The sequence below is a fragment of the Lipomyces doorenjongii genome (genome assembly GCF_038497915.1).
Source record: "Lipomyces doorenjongii strain NRRL Y-27504 unplaced genomic scaffold V1508scaffold_50, whole genome shotgun sequence".
In the NCBI taxonomy this organism is placed as follows: Eukaryota; Fungi; Ascomycota; class Lipomycetes; order Lipomycetales; family Lipomycetaceae; genus Lipomyces; species Lipomyces doorenjongii.
In genome coordinates this window covers 42,066-61,467 of record NW_027118117.1, presented here as the reverse complement: position 1 = coordinate 61,467, position 19,402 = coordinate 42,066, and the positions used below count along the sequence as shown (strand labels likewise).

Here is a 19,402-nt window from a genome sequence, read left to right as displayed (position 1 = left end):
GAGTGCCGTTCTTTCGACTTCGTTGAGGTATCAATATGTTCCGTCAAAGTTTGGGGGATACAATGTCTCCGATATGTAGCAGATCATGGATGGCGAGGCCTCGGGATATAATCTGGCAATGTAGGCTTCAAATGACGTCTGATTCTGTACATATGGAGAGGAGAAAAGAAGGCCTTCGTCAGAGTTATGCGCTGTCATCACGGTCAGGGTTTTATGGAACAAACCGTTTTGCAGCAGAAGGGGTTGCAAGGCAGGAACAAAGGCCCGTCAACTGCCAGTCTTGGCATGTTTGTCAGCTTTTTCAGTCCTTCATTCAAGAGCTGTATCATACCAAATGTAAAACTTCCATAAGAAGAACGCCCGACTTGGATATCGTTGATGAGCTGTAGCGCTCTTTTTGATAACCTCCTTACCTGTTGGAGCGTCGTGACATTTGCGATTTCTTTGGCAATTGCCAGAAACTCAACAAAGCCTTCTCTGCCGCGACGCCAATACGATGGACTTTGTGGATACTACGCTGGCTCACAATCGGAGGCGGTACTGTAGCATAGTCTCCTTGCCAGACCTGGACTCCTACGAAATGATGATGAGGACGCCGAATATGACGGAGAGAGCAATTATGCGAGCGCTATACCACGCGTAGCGATTCCCACCTCATTGGAGAGCCAAAAGAAGAGAAACAATGGCAGGTAAGAATACAGATGTTCCAATAATGTCAAGCTGGTTCATACTCTCCTTCCAATTCGGGCCAGTGGATGATTGCTTTGGTCAAAAACAAGAGAATCTCTAAAATCGTGACCGCTCCGAAAGGCAGATTAATATAGAAACACCATTGCCAGGACATATGGTCAGTGAAAGCACCTCCCATCAGCGGTCCCGCGACAGAGGCGACACCATACATGAATCCAAACAGGCCGTTGTCTCAGTCCAGTTAGCGATCGACCTGAAGCGAACAAGGGTGCTTATCACTTACACACAGGACACTTGTGCAAGGGAACGGCATAAGCAATGATCACCAGGGCTCCAGAAAAGATTCCCGCAGATCCTAATCCAGCGATTCCGGCCAACGATCAATGCGTTAGAAGTTGGGGCCGCCGCGCATACCGCAGACCCGACTTCAAACCCATTTTATGGGGAAGAAGGTGTGAAATTTGCCGAAAATGAGCTGAAATGCGCATGTGGTCAAAAGATAACTTGAACCGTACCAATCCACATCATCTAGCGAAGGAAAGTGATCTGTGATCTTCGGAATGGCTGTCGCAATAATAGTATTGTCCTAGGGTCAAATGAGTAAAGCAACAACTAGTTAGACATGCAGTTTTTGGACCTACCAACGCCACCAGTAGAACTGCGAGACACAAACCAACGACGATAATTAGAAAAGGAATGCCAGTGGGATAGTCTTGCTGTTCCACATCCACGGCATCTTTGGTTCAGCGGCTGTCGTTCTTATTCATATTTGTAGACAACGAGGCGGATTCAGCCTCAGGTCAAGACCTGCAGATTGCTTCTCCTCATTTCCACGCTTGTTGATGACATTGTGCGACTGGGGACAGCGGCTGCTTTTGGTTGTTCCTCTTGGAAAAGACTGCCTAGGGGTCTCATCTTCAAATATCGCTTGAAAATGCGATGTCGGACAGGAGTGCAAAGAGCAGTAGCAAGACTTACTCTCCGAGAAATATAAACTAAAGTTGGCCCGGAAACCAATATATACAAGAGCTCAGAGATCATATTTGGAGAGCGATAAAAACAAGGGCCATGTCAGCAAAGTCATCTTCGAATGGATGCTGACATTAGCGTTTCGTCGGAAGCCACCAAATCTGTGCTTACCCGCGGACCGAGTCGGGTGCATCATTGGCACTGATCCTATCTGTTAATATACTCACGATTATAAGGGCGAAAATTTTATAGCAAATGCTATTTTACTATAATTGTAAATGTGGCGAACAGTTAGACTACTTCTAACCAGTGTTATTAAGCACAACCGAACAAGGCATCGCAGGGCAGGGCGAGGCCAAACTAAGCCGTAAGACAACGACATACTCATGACGCTAATTTTGCAGAATAACCTAATTCAGCATAGTAGATTCATTTATAATTTAAATGCCACACTAATTAACCGATCTTCTAAATTAACAACATAAATAATCTTCGGCACCAAATTCGAGCCCGATCAGTCCGACTCGCTAAAATCACAGGTGGATGAATGGTTAAACATTCAGGCACTCTCGCAAGTCGGGACTCACATATCCTCCTAGTGTAGCTTGGCGACGCAAATTTGCTGCAGATGGAAGCTTTCACTTTGGCTACAAGCCAGAAGGGGTTTAGCTGAAGGGCAACTGATTAGTGCACTATGGTGACTAACGGTTAGTCGTGACAATCGTACTCGCCCATGGCCACCGTGTAATAGCATCACCGCCCTTGCGGTTATGAGGCTTAAAATAAAACTGAATGTCCATTGGACTGCCTAATACAGGTTTTGGTATTTTTTGTTCGTCACTAGAAATTTGATAATATGGTGCTTCAGTAAACTAGTAAACTTCTGGGGTACATTTGGCCTTAACTACGGGGAAATGAAATTTATGGCCGCAGTATTTTACCCTATGTTACCAATAAATTACCCCCCAACTTTCATAATTAGGCTAAGGATATTGCCGGTTTAGGTAATTTGGAAACACTGCCTCGCGCGTCAGGGCTGCTAGTTCAAGACGCGCCTTTGACTACTCGTAAGCGACACAGAACGCGTCATTTATAATCACCTTACATATCGACATTAAATTTCGCCATGGCTCGTCCAAGTAAAAAATCCATACCGCGGTCTGTCAATAGAAGAAAGAACGTTTTGAAGCAGACGAAGCTCTACAGCGCATGGTCCTAAAGCACTACTTCATGGCCCAGCTCGCAGGAAAAGGAAACATGAAAGCTTCTATGGACTCAGCGTTTCACAATTTTGACAAGGGAGTATATATGTCTCGAGTGATCAGAGGATGGGCAAATATATAGGAACATACTGAGTCTTTGCCTCCTCTTAGCAAGCGTGGCAACTAAATGGAGATCAACGTTGGATGATGAAGACTTTTGGGAACAGTGTCTATCGTACTTTCGAGCCCTGCCTCCAAATGAGCGGTCTGCGACGAAGCTTCAGACATACTACGAACGGATTGTCTATCCTGAATTCACCGGCTCAATGAATCGCGATGGATTCTGGGTTTCAGATAACATGGTTCAGCAGCTTGGCACGGCAATTGACCTTTTTGAGAAGTCATATCCGGGGTGCATTGCCTTGTTTTGCTTCTACCAGAGGAGTAACAACCAAGCGCTTCCTCCAGATGCTGCGGTTGTCAGGAAACTTACTCTGAAAGACAACGAGGCGAAGGAGTTTATCAGGCCAGGATACTTCGAGCGAGAGGGGCAACGTTATAGCCAAGACATATGCTACCCGGAAGGACACGCTCTGTGTGGATGGCAGAAAGGCATGCGCACCATCCTTCAAGAGCATCAACTCTGGAATGACAGCCTCCCTCGTCTTTGTCAGCGGAAGGCAGCCGAGATCAACCTCTCCGAGCGGACGCAGTGCTGCGCTACGCACTTATTGACACAGCAGCCCGACTTCCTGTCGCAGACATCGCGGCTCGAGATTGCTGTTCGATCGCATGGGCATTTGTTCTCCATGTATCCGAAGTTTCATTGCGAATGCAATTTTATCGAGCGTGTCTGGGGATACGCCAAAAGACAAACACGAGCGGAGTGCGACTATTCCTTCGCGGCGTTGAGAGAAAGGGTTCCCCGTATTTTGTCGGAGGTCCCAGTTAATCGCGTCCGTCATTTCGCTCGTTTAGCCTGGCGCAACATACATGCGTACACAAACGATCTTGATGGCAGGGCCGCAATGTTTGCAGCTGAGAAATATAAGTCTCATCGCAGACTTCCAGAGAGCTTCGAACTCGACGTAAGCAGCGACGGCTCCTGGCTTTATCGTCCGTCTGGGATTGCGTGCCCAATATGTAGTATTTTTGGATTGATTTCGTGTTTGCGCTTCGTTTGTCTCTGCTCTATATTCAAGATTTAATGTAATTGTATAACTTATGACAACATTCCCACACCTAATAATTTAAGGTTTCAGGGTTAGGAAAACAATTCAAAAAATATGACCGCAAGGGTTAGGGTTAACCCTTGTCGGGACTAACCGTTAGTCACCATACTATCAGCGCTGAGCTGACGCCTGACGGCGACCTTGTTTCCGCCACACTCTGGCCACTGAATGATCTGTTACTGGGAAGGGTACGAATATTGTGTGTCAAACAAACCGTCGTACCTCACCCACAGAATAAAAAAATGTCATCTTGTAAATGCTCACATTTGGGCTATAAGTAGTTCTCACTCTACAAGTAGGGCTGTGTCGGATGCGGATATCCGCCTAATTTGACCGTACCCGCCATCCGCCATCCGCCATCGCAAGTTTGGCGGATTTACATTCGTCATCCGTCATATGCCATTACAAGTTTTTCGGATCCTCATCCGCCGTCTTGTCCAATAAATCCGCCTTCCTAGGATAAATCTAAATGATTACACTAGCCTAATTAGGTTAGATGATTTGGGAGACCATGAGGCTGCTCATGCTCATAGACGATAGGTATAAACAGGATATGTGACGATGGTAGTCTCGGTTACCCTGGAGAGAGTGTGTGTGTGTGCGTTTTTTTTTGTGCGTCGTTCGTTACTTTGTGGTTGTGTTTTACGATCCGTTGACAAGTGTGTCTAGTTTTATTTAATTTCATTTCTTTCCTTTCAGATAGTAATTTCAGCTGAGTTAAAACCGCACAATCTTTAAGTACGTAATTCCGAGGAATTTAATCCATTTAAATCTCGAATACGAGCCTCGAAATTCCATAGATAACTCATTCCAATAGTGCGACATAATGAATCCTTGCAGAAATCTAAGCGTTTCGAGAATATACACTTCTCAGCTACATTACAGTGAACCTTGGACCTGACCTTATATACTCCCACATCGATCTTTCCTAATTAGGAAATTATCCGCCAATTTGGGACCTGGCGGAGATTTATTCGACATCCATATCCGCCAATATCGCCATTCGTCACAGCCCTAATCACAAATTCCACATTGTTACGTCTTTCGAATTTGCGAGCCAGAGCAGCTGGTGGTCGGCCTTTACGGAGACCAGTCAATCGTCTACTTCCACTTTGACTAAGAACATGTGCTCGCAACTAGATTGCAAGGTGACTCAAATGTCACTCTTCTTAGGTTGCCAAATTCCCGGACATAGTGCAAGGAATTGTTTTTGTTCCCAGACCAGATTAGATTGTGCGGTTCCTAAAATTATTTCGAGCCGCACGAATTCTTTGGTAGCTAGGTTTAGGTTCCTGGACACGAAAAAGGGTCCGTGTGTAGCTTTTGTGGGTACACCCACACACACACAACAGTATGACATAGAAGTTCAGGTCTCTTTATCTTACTACTGCGATGATAAATAAGATTCCTTCACGATATATCCTCACAGCAATATCGCACAACAATTGAGGAGGGAGCAGTAGAGCTGTGTCGTTACTTCAGTCGCCAATACCAGCTGCTGCAGAGGTGCTCGATAGCGAGCGCCACAGCTTCAATAGTGAATGCCGGCGCTGACAGCATGAGTGGGAACGACACGATTCCGGCTTCGACTGGTCAGGGAAGTGGTGATCCATCCCAAGCTCACCGATCCGGGCATTTACAGCAGCTGTCACCAATACCTTGGCAGCCAAATCCTCCGCCGTACTATCCTCCGCATATGCCTGCACAGCGGATGCACCAACATCAGCATGGAACATACCCGGGGATGATGCAGCCTCCTCAGTTGCCGTCTCATACTCACGTTGGGCCTCCGTCCTCGCATTCGCAAGAAGTCCCTCCATTGCGGCCGTTCCAGCAAGGAGCTGTTTTGCAACCACCGAAGACTGTATGCTCGAAATGAAGTTCCGTTTATTATTGTGTCTCACGTTTCTAGGCTCAGCCAGCATTGACTCTTCCACCAATATTATCTTCTTATCCTACCCATGTCGTTGACAATGCGCCTCCGGTTGGTAGCGCAACCACCACAGCCATGTCCCCTGGGCATTACTCTCCCCACACTGTCGCGACTGCTGGACATCCGTATCTACCAGGCCCGCGCACATACGATGATTACAATCAGCACTCTTATGTAACTCCGCAGAAGGTTGCCCAATTGCCTCCTCCTCGTCTTACGGCCCCGCAAGAAACATCGTCCGAAATGGCATCAACTGGATCGGAGACACAGATGTCGCATAGCGTAATGGACGGCAACAGTATTGGCAATTTACTGTCGTCGGTATCTTCGATTGAATCAGGTTCAGATGGACCGCCTAAGAAGAAATTACATTTCAAGTCACGCAATGGGTGTCTCATTTGCAAGAAGCGGAAAATAAAGGCATGATATGTCGTATGTTGCGCGTGCCTGTGCTAATTGATTGCAGTGCGATGAAGTTCGTCCCAAATGCCGTAATTGCGTAAAGCATGGAGCCAACTGCGAATACGCGAAAGAAGTCCTCGAGTACGGATTTTCGTCGTTGCCGGGCCCATTTGCTGGAGCTACACCAGGATTGTCTCACAGTACCATCGTGTCGCCAGACCTAAATATGCAGCACTTATCTCTTTTAATGCACTATGTTGTCCACACCTCACATTCGTTGTCAAACATGCAAAGTGCAGAAAACGTCAGCATCTGGAGCCAAACTGTACCGCAGGTCGCTTGCCGGTTTCCGTTCTTGATGTATTCCATTTTCGCTCTGGCGGCTACGCATATTCTGGCGACGACAGCGTCAAATTTTAGCGATGACGAAGATAAGGAGAAGCATGCGGCAAAGAGACAAGAATACGAAGCATTAGGCGTGTACTATCGGCAGCGCGCATTAGAGGCATTCAGATCCGCCATTAACGAGCCGCGCTCCCATGAACATCTCCAAGCTGCACTTTTCGCGTCAGTGTTGCTTTCCATTGATGCGTTTGCATATCAGGAGGAGAATGGTCCGGAAGATGACGCATCTGCAAAAGATCCTGGAACTGGCAATGACGTCGAGGCGGACTCCCCGTCGCGGCCGGCAGCTCACCAGCAGAAAATGAAGAGCAGTGAACCGCAGATTATTTCGATCGATCGGTGGATTCCACTGCATAAGGGCATTGGTGCGGTTTTGATGGAATGGCGGATGTTGGATGTGGAGTCTGAGATTTTCTCTCAATGGAATCTTAATTGGACAATCCTCCCACTTGGGGAACGAAAGTTGCAGTATCTATCCGACATGATTGAAGATCGGTATCCCGAGTCAGTAAAAATATATGATGAACCGATTAAGCTGCTAGAACAACTGATTACGTTTCAAAGCACAGAATTCGGACAGATGGTGGGCGGTGGGATTGTACGGTACTTGTTGGCTTGGCCGTTCCGATGCAGTAACGAATTTATAACACGTCTACGAAATCGCAATTCTGTGGCGCTTGTAGTCCATATTCATTTCCTGACTGTCCTGCGTCTTGCTATCGGACCAAAGTGGTGGCCGGAATTAACTACGAGGAAGGACATACGCACGATCGCGCGATTCCTTGGGAAGGACTGGGAGCCGTGGTTCGAATGGCCAAGAAAGCAACTGCCATTTGAGATTTGGCCGTGATTGTATGATTATATGTTCTTTTTTTGAGATAATTAATTTTTAATATATTCTTTTGGTTTTGGTGGGCGTGTGGGTTGGAATTATTTGTATGTATCCATGTATTCTTATTATTTTGTAACAACACGCATGGGGCCAAATTTGGGATTCAAAAGCTTAGTTTAACTGACTCTTGCATTTTACAATATTTATATTCTATATCATTGAACTTGTATTATTATAATCAGCGTTGTGTGTTGTGTGCAGTTATAACCTTATACGGTTCGAAAAAGATAAGACTGAATTTGCAATGAAATAGAACAACCACAATCTATTGTGATGGAGAAAAGTGCAGGGTTTGGGCCACCTCGGAAGATCCTGCTCTGAATTCAATGTGCTAAATTTCTGGTGAAGTTGCCCCCAAGTTTGACGCCCTCTACGCGCTCTACAAATTTAACTTCACATTGTCCAACAGAATATCCCAATTACATAATTTGTAACATCACGGGGTTAAGCATCGCAGACCTTTCCGTCCTCTAATATCAACAGGTTCGACTCTCTCTCATGTGCCCAGTTGATACTTGTGTAAGTCACTGGGGTTTTGCACAATAATGGCGCCTACCCCGTCTCGAATTCCAGCATCCGCTCTCCCTCGGTCGGCTTCATCGACGCCGAGCTTGTCAGTCTCATCGACTGCGTCTACAGACTCTCGGTCCGTGCAGATATCCCCATCGCCATCGCCATCGCCTTCGCTGTCACTGTCTAACTCTGCAACATCGTCATCAGCACCGACGATCACCAATGCTCCCACGTTCAGCGGAGAAAGGTTCCAATCTGCCTCGCCACTCTCGGTATCAAGGTCGCTCAGTGCGGACGTGAACGACCAGATACATGTTTTTCGAGTATCGTCGGCACACGGCCAGCAGAAAAGCGGCACAAGCGAGAGCAATTTCCATGACACGCACTCACAGCAGCAAAAGCACGCCCGGGCTGCGGCTGCTAGGAGGACTATCCAGGCTTGTGAACGATGTCATAAACGACGGACCAAGGTACGCTATGTCAATTGTTTTGCCCTGGTTGAAGTTGACTAACTATGGTAGTGCGACGGAAAATACCCAGAGTGCATGGCCTGCGTCAAAGCTTCCGTAAAATGCCAGTATGTGAACAACAGATCCGGCGCGGTGCTGTACCCCCACGGCTATGTCACTGCATTGGAAGAGCGAGTTTCATGGCTGGAACGAACGGTCCACGACCAGTTCCCAGAGCTCAATATTAGCGAAGCCCCGACAGGCTCTAATGTCAACCTCTCGCCCTCGCAATCCAAACCGTCGATGCAGGCAGCCAGAGCATACCAGCGGTATAGAGTCGGCCCGGAGCATTATTACTACGAAGCGTTTCGAAATCCGCCCGAGACCCTGGATGAGCTCGCTGTACACGTTGGGTTCCTGTCGCTTGGCAGTGCGGCGGAACAGAGTGTCGCCGCAGATGCTCCTGCTGAACCGCGGTTCATCGGATCGTCATCTGGTCTGGCAGTCGCATCGAACGTGAATAGAATAATCAAGGAAATGGGTATACAGCGGCCACGCACTACAACAACTGCGGAAATACGATCGTCTTATACCAAATCGCCAGCGACAGATGGAGTGAAGACAGATGGAGAGGAGAATAAATACGATCCACTAGTTCCGCCATTAAATCCCGGACCGGACGATGAATTTTGGCCGCCATATGAGGAGGCTGTAAAGCTGGTGCGCGCAGGTTTCGAAGAACTTGTGTTTTATCCAATTCTTAACAGTAACACTTTTATGGTGTATTTGCGACATTCGTACGAGCCAGATACTATGCAAGTCCTGCGTGGAATTCCAGGATGGCGGTTGACACTTTTCATGATGTGTGCAATTGGCTCTGCTGCGCTGGGACTGCGGGATAAGCAGCGAGGATATTTCGCACTCGCAACTCACTCTGCACAAAAGGCACTGATGAAAGATAATATTCGTGCGCTGCGCACCTTGTTGCTCTTAGCGGTGTACTCATTCTACGATCCCGAGGGCGCGTCCGCGTGGCTGGCTCTCGGCACAGCCTTACGGATTGCTATAGCTTTGGGTTTCCATAGACAATCGTCTGCAGCAAACTTGAATCTTATCAATCAGGAAATTCGAAAACGCGTATTCTGGACCATATATTCCTTGGATCGCATACTATCCACTATATTGGGACGACCAATCACATTGCACGATCGCGACATCGACATTGCTCATTATCTTGACCTCGGTAATGATCCGGAAATGACAGGCGATATGTCTAATGGAAACCCATTTCATTCGGACGTGTCCATTGCGTTGCACATGGTAAAGTTGCGACAGCTGACTACGAGAATTCTACTTTCGGTACACCATACAGCCCAATGGGCGTGCCCTCGCCCCGACGAGTCCCTGCTTGAGGAACTTCACAGGAGCTTGGATAATTGGAAGTCTAACATCCCCCGCATCACTATTGCGCCAGAACGCACAAGAATGCGCGTTGAGATTGAATATCACGAACACTTAATGCTCCTATACCGTCCTTCACCGTTATTCCCCGTACCGTCCACCTCAGCCGCTGTCATCTGCGCGAACAGCGCATCGACGGCTATTGAACTATACGCGATATTATATAGCGCATTCACTAATCCACCGACGTTCATTGCATGCCGCGGTGTGTTCACTGCGGCGCTTACCTTACTATGGGCACACTTCTCGTGTATGGAATACCGTCTGCAACTACTCTCCACGCGGACTATCATGACGTCTCTGGAGACAGCAGAGCGTTGTTTGACTGCTGGGTCGCGGTCATGGGCATTTGCCGAACGATGTGCAGAGGTACTGGTCCGTTTTATCGCAGTACTCGACCAGTCGGAAAGGTTGAACATGCAGCTGTCTAGTTCGGGCAGTTCCGAATTACCATGCGCGGATGCCGCGACGCCTACAGTCGGCGACGTGCAGAATCTGTTAGGTGACGTGCCGTTTGATATAAGTGGATTTTCTGGCTTATTGTCTGGACGTGGTTTGATGGCTTACGCGGATCCACAGCCAGTGGATGTACAACAGCAGCCGCCTCCGCGGTCGGAGCCGGAGGTACTAGATCAGGCGCAATATGTCTATCCCATATACAACCCACAACCGCAACAACAACAACAACAACAACAACAGCAGACAGCATCTGACATGATGCAAATGCATGAAGACCTACAACTGCCGGCGCAAGACATTGACATGATGGCCGCTCGACGCGAATTCGAACTATACAACTCGAAGCTGATGGAGGACGTATTTGGATCTTTCAGCATTGCCCAAAATGCTATAAATGCGAACGGCAACGGCTTCGGTGGCGCGGAGATGCAAAATGATGGTCAGGCACAGGGACACGGTCAAGGCCCAATATTTCGGTTTGAGGATTTTATGGATTTGGTGTAGATTGATTTAGACTAGTGCATAGGTGTATTATATAAATTGGTAGTTAAATATTTTGGTGTTTTACTGTGTTTGCGGGGTGCAATGATCTTAATTGTTTTTAATGTTTAATATTATTAAATAAATGGAAGAGTGCGATTTGCTTATATTTATTCTAGTATCTTGGACGGCAATCAAGCAGATCTTCTGTGCGGAAATCGCGACTCTTATTCTCCTTCTGTGAACCGCCTGTATTGCGCCATAATAGCCAAGCAACCGATGACAGGCCAACATGCATCAACAAACCACTCTACGTACTCAAGGTGGGGGGCAAAACGGGCATTTTTGATATTATACCATAAGTTGAAATAACGAGCTTCTCGTTCCGCCGAGGAACCCTCTTTACCTGGGGGCAATGGAACTAGCGAAGCCGAGATTAGCTCTAGGTATTGAACAAATATGTGCTGCTTGGTCCAACTGGCGAGAGACGTGTAATCGACGGCGACAACCAGTGATTCACAGCGATCAAAACTTCCCACTAATGCCTCGAAAATCGACGAATATATGTCTATGAGATGTAAATTGGCGCCAGCGAAGCTAGATCAGGCAGCAACTGCAAGAACGCGATCCGGCAATGGATGCGAGCTTGCTGCCACCCAGCAAGGCAATGTTGAACGCTATAGCAGAACTAATGACGTTTGATGCAGGTGACAACTAGAATGGTGTAGAGCGGACGGTACGCTCGCGAAGCCGACCCGGGATTTCAATTTTTGCCTTGGCCGGCGCCGAACGCGCCGAAGACGATGCCGACGCAGTTGCGATGCATTATTTTCGCGCCAGGGCAACGAACCCATACAAGTTTAAGATCGGTAGACTCACGCGTTAAATAACTTTTGCAACATCCACGAGTCGGTTCTTAGGTGAATTGCGTTCTCTAAATTTCGCACGGTTATAAAATGCACTATGAATAGCAACTGTGTACCCGGTCGAACGGACACTACGCAGAAATACGCAGAAAGATCGATACTAGCCTCAAGTTGGCGCTAAGATGACTGGCCAGGAAAATAAGCATGTCGGAGAACCGGCCCCCGGGGGAAATATGCATTAGACAATGCCGTTGCAGTAACCAGTCGTGTGGACAAGACATATCGTAGTCCCCGTGCGTGTCGGGAGGCTGCAACTTGCAAACTTCCGTGCGATCGTATTTGTTCTGCGCTACTCTATGACTGTTCTTTCGCTAATGAAAAAGAACATATTCAAATTCCGGAAAGAAGACCAAAGATCATTCGATCGTACTCAGGTTAAACTAATAAATGGAGAAGCAAATTTCCCTAACATTACAGTCTCAACATTTTTGGACTCTTTTCCTAATCTAGGCTAAGTCAATTTTCGCACTAGCGGGAAAGGTACAGGATTGATAGGTGACGTGCATAAGTCCGTTTTTTCTTGCCAATATAGTGACTTCCCGGTATTCTTATAGATATATTGTTGTTCTGGGGCGTCTGTGCGATGGGCATTGGGCCGTCATATTACTCTGTATTCCGTAGATGCATGGTACGTATTCAAATTAACTATCTGAATACTATATCACGATGTAGCATCGACAGCAAATGCCGTGATTTTTGCTTGCGGGCTTGGCAAATAGAATGGATTATGATGCGGAGCGCACTAAAGTTCTCAAATAGGCTATTGCCCGGGAAGTAGATTCTGGCTCACTTTTTGTATCTGATACTTTCCTAGAGCGCCACAGCATGTGTCTTAATGCGAGGCGTGCTCGAGGCGAAACAGCTGCAGAAGAGAGCACTCCACGACTCAGCACACGAAGAAAAGTTATTCACGGGAAGTGCAGGTATTCCTAGGCACACGGCTTATGGCTTCTTTGCTTTTTAGTGTGTTTCTGAATGAACGTTCTCAGGTGCGCCATGTTGACGCATGTGCACGTGCGTGTTCATGATGGAAGTCGTGATGCTGCAGAAATGGATGCGGGTAAGATGATTGCTTTTTCGATGTTCTAGAACACCAAAGATTGCACCTTGATACTAGACTGGCAGGTTCACGTTAGCATTCCTACAGTCATGGCCCTTCACTATTGTATGGCGCATTCTATGAATCTCGTTGTGAGAGGAGAGTAACCCAGCAGATCCTCGTCGTACCAATCAATGCGCTGCCTTGAGGCCCAAAGTTCAGTCTCTATCCGTAGTATTGCGCCACCGTCAGCCTGGCAGACTGAATTAATGCTTCATCGTTCTACCAGTCTAGAAACTCATAACGGCCCTAAGTCTCCGTAAAACGCACGCACTCTCGCAACCTTCCTAGGAAACCAGGACTTAGGCACTCGTCTCAGATGCCCTGATACGTCGGTACTACACTTGATCTAGCGATACACAATATCAAGGACGCAAGTTAGCCCCGGGTCGATTTCAATGCCAAATCCTCATTATGGTTCACGGACGCATTCACATCGCATTCCTTATTCTCATCATCGTGATAAGTACTCTCGGCCATGAACTGACTTCAACTACTAATTCTGATCAAGACCAATACACCGACGCTGCACACGGCACTAAGCCAATAAGCCAGAAGCGAGCTTGCCCGTTGGAAACCCAGATTCGTATACATGGACTGAGAAGCCAGGGTCAGAAAAGCGCCGAAAGAGTGCCGGCCCAGAGATGCGGCTGAGACAGCGGATGCACCGTAGAGCTCATACATATCGGAGAGATAGTTTGCAACACCTAGGTAGATACTAAAATTCCGGAGCCGACGAGACCGGTGCTTATTTAAAACCTCCGGTTCTTGGCTATTGAGCTGCAAGTAACCTGCTCTTGCCACCAAATGTTAGATAAATAGGGCAAGTTTGAACACAAAATAACAATGAATAGAATAAACATCTCTGCAATGCAATGCCTAATAATACAACGAAAGCTCGGTCAGGGAATCGTAGGCGACCATTCCTTTCCGCCCCTCTTCGTTTACCGCATATTTATGTCACTGGACGGTACAACATGCGCAGCTTGAAGCACATTGGTGGCATAGCTACGTAGTGCTGTGAAGACCTAATTTAAACCAATGAAAGTCATGATGATCAAGCTTTTGTCACAGCCAACAGTCTGTGGGGTCCCCAATACGAGGCAACGAGAACGAGCGACGCCACCATGTGGCACATGACATCAGAGTACCTAGTCTCGCATATTATTTGAAACATATCTGAGATAAAAGGACGGGAATATCTATATACAGGTGGGGATTATTACAGAAAAACAAGAGCATAACGGGGTGGCAAATAAACATCAATCCATGAAGTAGACACTATCCTTGAAACGCTCCACGGCGGTTTGGACCATGGTATGCCTAACAATACGCATATAATTGTCAGCACTAAAAAAATCGATAAGATCACTGGCTGCTTCACTGCCAAGCGACGATGGAGGTATCAATTCAGGCAGTAGTATGTGACCAGCTGACCGTGGGACACTATGGCTTTCATTCACGCCGTCACGTACTAGAACCTGTGACACATACACATTAGAATTCAATCAGCTAGAGTAAGCGAGACTCACGTATTTGTCTTTGGAGAGATTGTCCATTCCGCTAGTGTCCTTTCCCATTCGCACTATCTCAATGAAGCCCTCCTGGATTTCATTGAAGTAGGCGCGTCCTTGAAGTCCTAAGGGGCCGAACTCGGAGACACTTGGGGAAAGCCAGTGCCGTCGCATCTGTACTACCTGATCATCGCCTGGTGCGAGGTTAACGAGAGACGTTTACGCGGGGAGGAATAGCTGCGCTTCTCGTTGAATGCAATTAGAATAACAATATTGCAATTCATTTCAAAAATCCATTTCTTGGCCTTCTTCAGAAGACTTTCATATGTCTGCGAGATGCCAACTTCAATGACAACGTTAAACTCTCTTGAATCTACGGTTTCAAAGAAGATCAGACCATCCGGCTCGATGTGAAATCTTGAGGTTCTGCTGTTCGCCAACGTCCTAGGGCTACTCGTTACGCCCAGCATCTCGTTGGCAGGCAAATGGATCTGCTCGCGTTCTATTATGGACTGTGCACGGTTGTATATGCTGTCAAGTATCGCGCGCGACGTGTCTTCATGTAAACTGCTTGGAACAGTCACAATAGTGACTTCATGGCGGGTCCAGTCGTAGAATAGTCTTGGATAACTGTACTGATTGTCAGCAAGCTGGAAAACGACTTCCGCAATTGCAGACCGTACTCCTCATTTTCTTCATCTCTGACGAATTCAGCCTTTAGTTTCTCATACGAACTCAAACTGAGCTCGAATTCGTACTCCTTGTCTGGCTCATTTGCTAACACAAGTTGGCGTATTTCATGAATGCGAACTTCCTCATCACTGGACATAGACAAGTCGCTTGTGGAACTGCTGGTGCTGGTCTCACTCACGACATGGATCGCCGGTTCGCTGTCCTCGCCCCTTCTTTTAGCTGTAACTCTCTGAGCATTTCCTACTGTCTTTCGGTCACTCTGCTGACCGGTTTCTGAGTGCTCAGTGCCCGTGGAAATGACGATCTGTGAGTCACGTCGGGCGAGCGCCCCTGAATTGTGGCTCGGGCTCACCGTAAAGGAGACTCATGACGTAATGAATAATATTGTGATGGAAAGTCGAGATATGCGGGTGCACCTAAGGAAAGTTGGGTGAGAATAGCTTTTAACCAGACTGGCTGAGTCATATTGGTCTGCGAGATATTACGATTTTGACCGACAACAGCATCACGCAGGGAAGCAAATGGTGTTACACAGACTCGAACGTCGCCACTGAGGTATTACAGTTTACGCATATTGCCGGACGTCTCACACCTTCGCATATGGGGACTCAAAGTGTGGGTACCTATACGGATCGAAAGAAGACGTCGAAGTGAATAGTTCAATCCTAGAAGCAAACTAGGCTATCTTTTGGAAATGAAGCGCATAATATCTTCCGAATATGATGGCGGATGGTAAGACGGTGATTAGAGCTCTAGATGATATATTTTCGTTGAGAGTTCTGAAAGACCAAATATATTAACCAATAGATATATAAAACTCAACAACTTTGCAAGGATTTGAACATAGGACCGGATAAAATGCGGAATCCCTTCCTCATGTAATGCTAGACTTGGCTTTATACTGCTTACTTGCTACTCCGAGCTTCTAACCTTGGTTGATTGCGTATTCGGCATACAGCTCATGGGAAATCGTTCTGCTCTCAGAATTGCCAAGATTGAGTTGCTCAGATTGACAGATTCACATCGCCTTCTCTTCTCTGACGCTTTCTCATTTGTTCGCTCTGTCCTTTGTCTCATCGTCGTCATAGATACTCTCGCATGAACGGACTTCTACTTCTAATTTCTAGTCCATTCAAGACCAATACTACCAGCACTGCACACAGCACAAGCCAATGAAGCCCAGAAGCGAGCTTGCCCATTGGAAACCCAGATTCGCAAACATGTAGTGAGAAGCCAGGGTCAGAAGAGCGCCGCAAGAGTTCCGGCTTAGAGATGCGGCTGAGAGCGCGGAGACGGCGTAGAGCTCATACGCATCGGACAGATAGTTTATGACGCCTAGGTAGATGCTGCAAATCCGAAGCCGACGAGACCGATGCCTATTGTGGGGTATCCAATGCACGTACGGATACGAAGTCCAGCCATACGTGAACAGGCCTACGGAGAATATGCGACGTCCAGGGATTGCACTGTAGAGGCGGGCATCCGCAATTGGTTTCTGTTTAACTAGTTAGTCCTCGTGCCCGAAGGCGGATGAGAAGGAAAACAAAATCCAGTGAGCTGCTTACCCCTGACCGCTCTTCCTTCCTTTTAGCCGAGTTGAGGTACAAGCGGTCTGGAAAAGGATTGACAAACGTGCCGATGATGGCACCGACGGAGATGGATAGTTGCACCAAGCTGACTTGGAAGGTATTGAATCCATGGTTGGTCGTGAACGTCTGAGCTACACTTTGGGTGAAGAGGAAGAGAATGCCCCATGCAAAGCTAACCCAGAGAGTAAAGAAACGACGACCGGCTCAGTGACAAACATCTTTGTTGGTCGCATAAATGATACCTTCGGTGACCTGGCGAGGCGGACCTGTGAAGTTCTAACTTGCGTATACAGACCTACCGGTTTGTTGCCGAATCTTCTTTGCCCAGTTATCGAGAATGACATCGCCACGAGTTTCCCGGTGCAGGAACCAGAATATTGGAAGAAGGCCAGAGTTAAAATTATCTGGACATAGTATATCCTAAAACTCAGTTAATATAACTTAAAAGAGTCACAAGAAAAGCAAAATCTGTACCAGCGCCATCCGAGTTTGCCGGTGGATATAATAGCGGCGCCGACAAATGGGCCAAGCGTAATTCCGATGACAGAGGGTGTATAAAGTTATATTCGAAGACTTCGCTGTGCCGGTCCTTTTCATATGTCGGAGATGGTGCCACCAACTTTGTTGATAGTTACGCTCGACGCACCGCCGCCAAAAAAAACGGGTGATTATGATGGTCTGAAAGTTCTGAGCCAAAGCCGATCCAAACAACAATGAGATGACGCAGCGTAGCCAATCTAATGTTTACACTTGCAGCTGGTGCCATGACGGCGACGAAAGCAACCAAGAATAGCATGAAACTACGACTACTCTATTGCCGACGTAAAACCTTGCCTCAGGATCATCCACTTACCAAGAACCCTGTAGATCTTTTCAGAATTTCAGTTAATGGAACCAATGGCAAGGGAAAACACCAGCTCCAAAGTTCCCGCTGGGACTCGCCGGCACCGTATTCGCCAGAGGGAAACCAGTAACAATGGACCGGCCAATTCTCGTCAATATTCACGCCCCATTTTGAAGATACGACAGCAAAGTGGTAGTTGTTGTTAACCATTTGACGCCTTTTGGAAAGTCGAACGGATTCTTTTAGATCATTGTGAGAGAAAGAAATGAGCTCTGCATGCGTCTAGCTTGGTCCTCGCATCTGAGGTATCGTCATCAGAATCAATGTCATAAATCACAAGCACGATTGAAGAACACTCACGATTTCCCGAATTAAATTCCTGAAACTCTACTTCTGCGGCCTCTGTCGCGTCTGCGGTTTCCGCGTACGAAGATTTCGTTCAGCCATCTAATAAGGATTCCGACAATTGGTAGCAGAACGCAGATCAAATCGCCACGATCAAGAGTCGTTTATGTCTCATCATACTAGGGTTTCGTGGCGAAGATCAGATTAGACCCAGGGGCTGCTCTGAAATCAGATAGAAATTTAACACCCGCATTCGGAGCGTACGCTGCCGACACCGACGCAGGGACATCGGAGTCATTGTTACCTTATCGAGCAAATGACCCGCAACAAGGCCCTCGCTTAATTGCGCCACACCGTCATCGCCTGCGTATGCTCTTGCCACTCCGTCATTCCCGATTACAGGATATCTCGCTCCCCAGGGACTTCCATTGCCACGTGGCACGCTCGGCGACCCCTCGGGATTCAGCCAAAATTATTCCACAGTACAACCGGCCGAATGCTGATCTATGGCACAGGGCCCAAATTCGTCGCACTGGCACAGCTGCACGCGGGACAAGCTACAGGAGTGACGGCTTTAACTTTCATGTTGATCAACAAAGCTAAGCTACTGCTATTTGAAGACTTCTAGTGTGTTGTGGCATTAGCAGACAAGCAATAGAGTCTGATCGTCTCCTAACCGTGAATTAGATTGTTCAGCACACGCGTTTACGCAGACTCTCGCTGTATCCGCCCAAATACCATCCCTATACGGTCATTGAGTTCTGTAGTTGGCGATTGGGTTCAAGGCGACCTGATTCATGATATTCTCGCGAGGAGGAGAATAATTCAGTGATACAGTTAGCATGTGAGTCCCACTGGGTTCTTTTAATTAAGTCTTGACTATGCAAACCCACAAGTTGCGTATTGATAAGAGTGAATCGTCAATGATAAGAATTTAGTGTCACAATTTGTTAAGGTATTTGGTGAACGTAATATAAAATGTTACATAAAATCCATTTATATTTGCACGCCATTCAGAAAATGGACTAAAAAAGTTTTAGAGAGCGACTAGTGAAAATCAAACATTCTCAAAACGCCTCTTTTGACTTACTTATACGCACACCTATTTCGGCATAATTTGGCGAGCGATAGTTTAAGTATTCCGACAACGTATATCTTGGAAAAACCTGTGAGGTGTAGAAAACCTTGAAGATACAGACAGGTGGATCATTTTCATTCTTGACCGTAATTTGACCGAATAGAGTGGAGACGCGGCCTGAGTGGGAACTCCTTGCGGCTCTGATGTTCACACAAATTGGATACAGG

The 19,402-nt window shown here is 47.1% G+C and overlaps 4 protein-coding genes across 4 annotated transcripts; 2 read left to right on the top strand and 2 right to left on the bottom strand.

Moving 5' to 3' along the window:
- Window positions 1-5,552: 5,552 nt before the first annotated feature.
- V1508DRAFT_224854 (uncharacterized protein) lies at window positions 5,553-7,793 on the top strand. Its single transcript, XM_066936280.1, has 3 exons — window positions 5,553-5,957; window positions 6,006-6,446; window positions 6,493-7,793. The coding sequence occupies exons 1-3, from the start codon at window positions 5,652-5,654 to the stop codon at window positions 7,681-7,683; spliced, it is 1,938 nt and encodes a 645-aa protein (XP_066794156.1). The 5' UTR covers window positions 5,553-5,651; the 3' UTR covers window positions 7,684-7,793.
- A 317-nt stretch (window positions 7,794-8,110) lies between these two features.
- On the top strand, window positions 8,111-11,155 carry V1508DRAFT_224829 (fungal-specific transcription factor domain-containing protein). The gene is made up of 2 exons (XM_066936279.1): window positions 8,111-8,708; window positions 8,760-11,155. The coding sequence occupies exons 1-2, from the start codon at window positions 8,271-8,273 to the stop codon at window positions 11,109-11,111; spliced, it is 2,790 nt and encodes a 929-aa protein (XP_066794155.1). The 5' UTR covers window positions 8,111-8,270; the 3' UTR covers window positions 11,112-11,155.
- Window positions 11,156-14,289: 3,134 nt separating this feature from the next.
- V1508DRAFT_450408 (uncharacterized protein) lies at window positions 14,290-15,455 on the bottom strand (the record flags this gene model as incomplete). The annotated part of the gene is made up of 4 exons (XM_066942486.1): window positions 14,290-14,593; window positions 14,645-14,820; window positions 14,850-15,256; window positions 15,310-15,455. The coding sequence occupies 4 exons, from the start codon at window positions 15,453-15,455 to the stop codon at window positions 14,375-14,377; spliced, it is 948 nt and encodes a 315-aa protein (XP_066794154.1). The 3' UTR covers window positions 14,290-14,374.
- Window positions 15,456-16,675: 1,220 nt separating this feature from the next.
- V1508DRAFT_224798 (uncharacterized protein) lies at window positions 16,676-17,456 on the bottom strand (the record flags this gene model as incomplete). Its single annotated transcript, XM_066936278.1, has 3 exons — window positions 16,676-16,814; window positions 16,885-17,328; window positions 17,383-17,456. Coding segments are annotated over 2 exons (363 nt in total), but the record flags the coding sequence as incomplete, so codon positions are not given.
- Between the last annotated feature and the right edge of the window lie 1,946 nt (window positions 17,457-19,402).